The sequence below is a fragment of the Austrofundulus limnaeus genome, unplaced genomic scaffold (genome assembly GCF_001266775.1).
Source record: "Austrofundulus limnaeus strain Quisiro unplaced genomic scaffold, Austrofundulus_limnaeus-1.0 Scaffold432, whole genome shotgun sequence".
Taxonomy (NCBI): Eukaryota; Metazoa; Chordata; class Actinopteri; order Cyprinodontiformes; family Rivulidae; genus Austrofundulus; species Austrofundulus limnaeus.
In genome coordinates, this window is record NW_013952834.1 from 287430 (window position 1) to 288947 (window position 1518).

The 1518-nt window shown below is 42.7% G+C and overlaps 1 protein-coding gene across 1 annotated transcript in view; it reads left to right on the forward strand.

Annotated features, from left to right (window-relative positions):
• tubgcp3 (tubulin gamma complex component 3) overlaps positions 1-1518 on the forward strand; it is a 19823-nt gene that overhangs the window by 4807 nt on the left and 13498 nt on the right. Inside the window, exons 6-7 of the mRNA XM_014024628.1 lie at positions 514-686; positions 827-939. Coding sequence (XP_013880082.1) covers positions 514-686; positions 827-939 — 286 coding nt within the window. The remainder of the gene's footprint in view (positions 1-513; positions 687-826; positions 940-1518) is intronic.

A 1518-nucleotide genomic window follows, 5' to 3' on the forward strand; every position in this document is an offset into this window, starting at 1 on the left:
ACGCAGAACATCGACATCATTCAAAATCACGCCTTCTGTTTGCTGATTGGCCCAGGTAAAATAAACTACAAGCAGACACTGCACAGAAAATTGACGTTCTGTTCTCTGATTGGCCCGGCTAAAAATCTGCCAACGAAATCCTTGTTAATGGGAGAAGTCCCAGACGGAGCAGAGAAGGGAAACTAGAATTGAGCGGAGCTGCGTAAGAAGGCAAGGATCAGGCTACAAATGCACCATTTGTTTCCAAATGTAGGCGTTTTGTCTTAAAATTGCCCCCAAATATCACCAGAAACAAACACACACACACACACACATGCACACTCATTGCTGGTTTTCTGATATTTCATTTCCCTTTTTGTTTCTGAAATAAAAGGCTGTCCTGATATTTTTGACTCATATCTGACAAGGTTTAGCACCAAGAAACGCTGCTTCACAGCTTAAAACAAAAAGCTTGTTTGTTCAGCTCATGCAACAGGATTAAGAAAATCTTTCACAACAATTTCTGTGTTTTAGTCAACCTCCTCAGTCTGCAGCTGCTCAGCCTCTGGGCTCACGCTTAGCCTGGGCTCTTCCTATCACCTCCTCGCCTTCATCTGCTCTGGGCCCGCCCACAACTCGGCCACCCCTCGGGCCACCAGTTCCCTCCAGCAGATTGGTCCGTCCTCGCCGAGATGGCGAAGCGACTGGTGAGATTTAATATATACACATTTTAATCTCATAGTTGCATGTTGTTTTGAGATCTGCAACTGTTTCTGCATCCCACACTTTACTTTTTGTTCCAGACTCTTTAACTTTGACCCATTACTCATTTCACTCATTGCTATAGGTGAGGTCAACGAGGCGGCGCTGGTGCGGGACATCCTCTACGTCTTCCAGGGGATTGATGGCAAGTTCATCAAGATGAACGCCCAAGAAAACTGCTACAAAATAGACGGCAAGGTACACAAATTTGCATCGAGCCTTTCAGATGTTTGTTTGTTTTTTTTTKKTTKKTTKTTTKTTTTTTAGACTAATCAGTCCAGCGTGTAGGAACACGTTACATCTTCAAACCAAAGTATGTCAAAGCTTCACAGACTCGATCTATTTTTCTGGTGCCTATAAGCATCAACCCCTATTTTTTCCATTTCTTTAACGTCCACCACCACTCCTGCCACTTTGTTAAGCCATCAATAAGAAGGAAGGCCGTAGATGGAACTTGTTTCATATCCTCTCAGTCGTGCTAAACATAGACTCATGGTCAATGTGCTCCATCAGGACAGGAGCCACAGAGACCTGAGGTAAATTAGTCAAGGATAAAAGATATTTTGGTGTATCCTCCCCTCCCCAACACACACACACATCCTTGTACTTGCATCAAACTGAGGACTTTGTTTTGACTATCATTCATTTTTGTAACTGTATTTATGCCTAACCCAGACATTTTCCTTAAAACTAACATTTATTGGTCTATAGTTAACCCTAACCTAAACCAAAACTTAATTCACACCAAACCTCTAAACCTAACTAGTAAAGCACAGT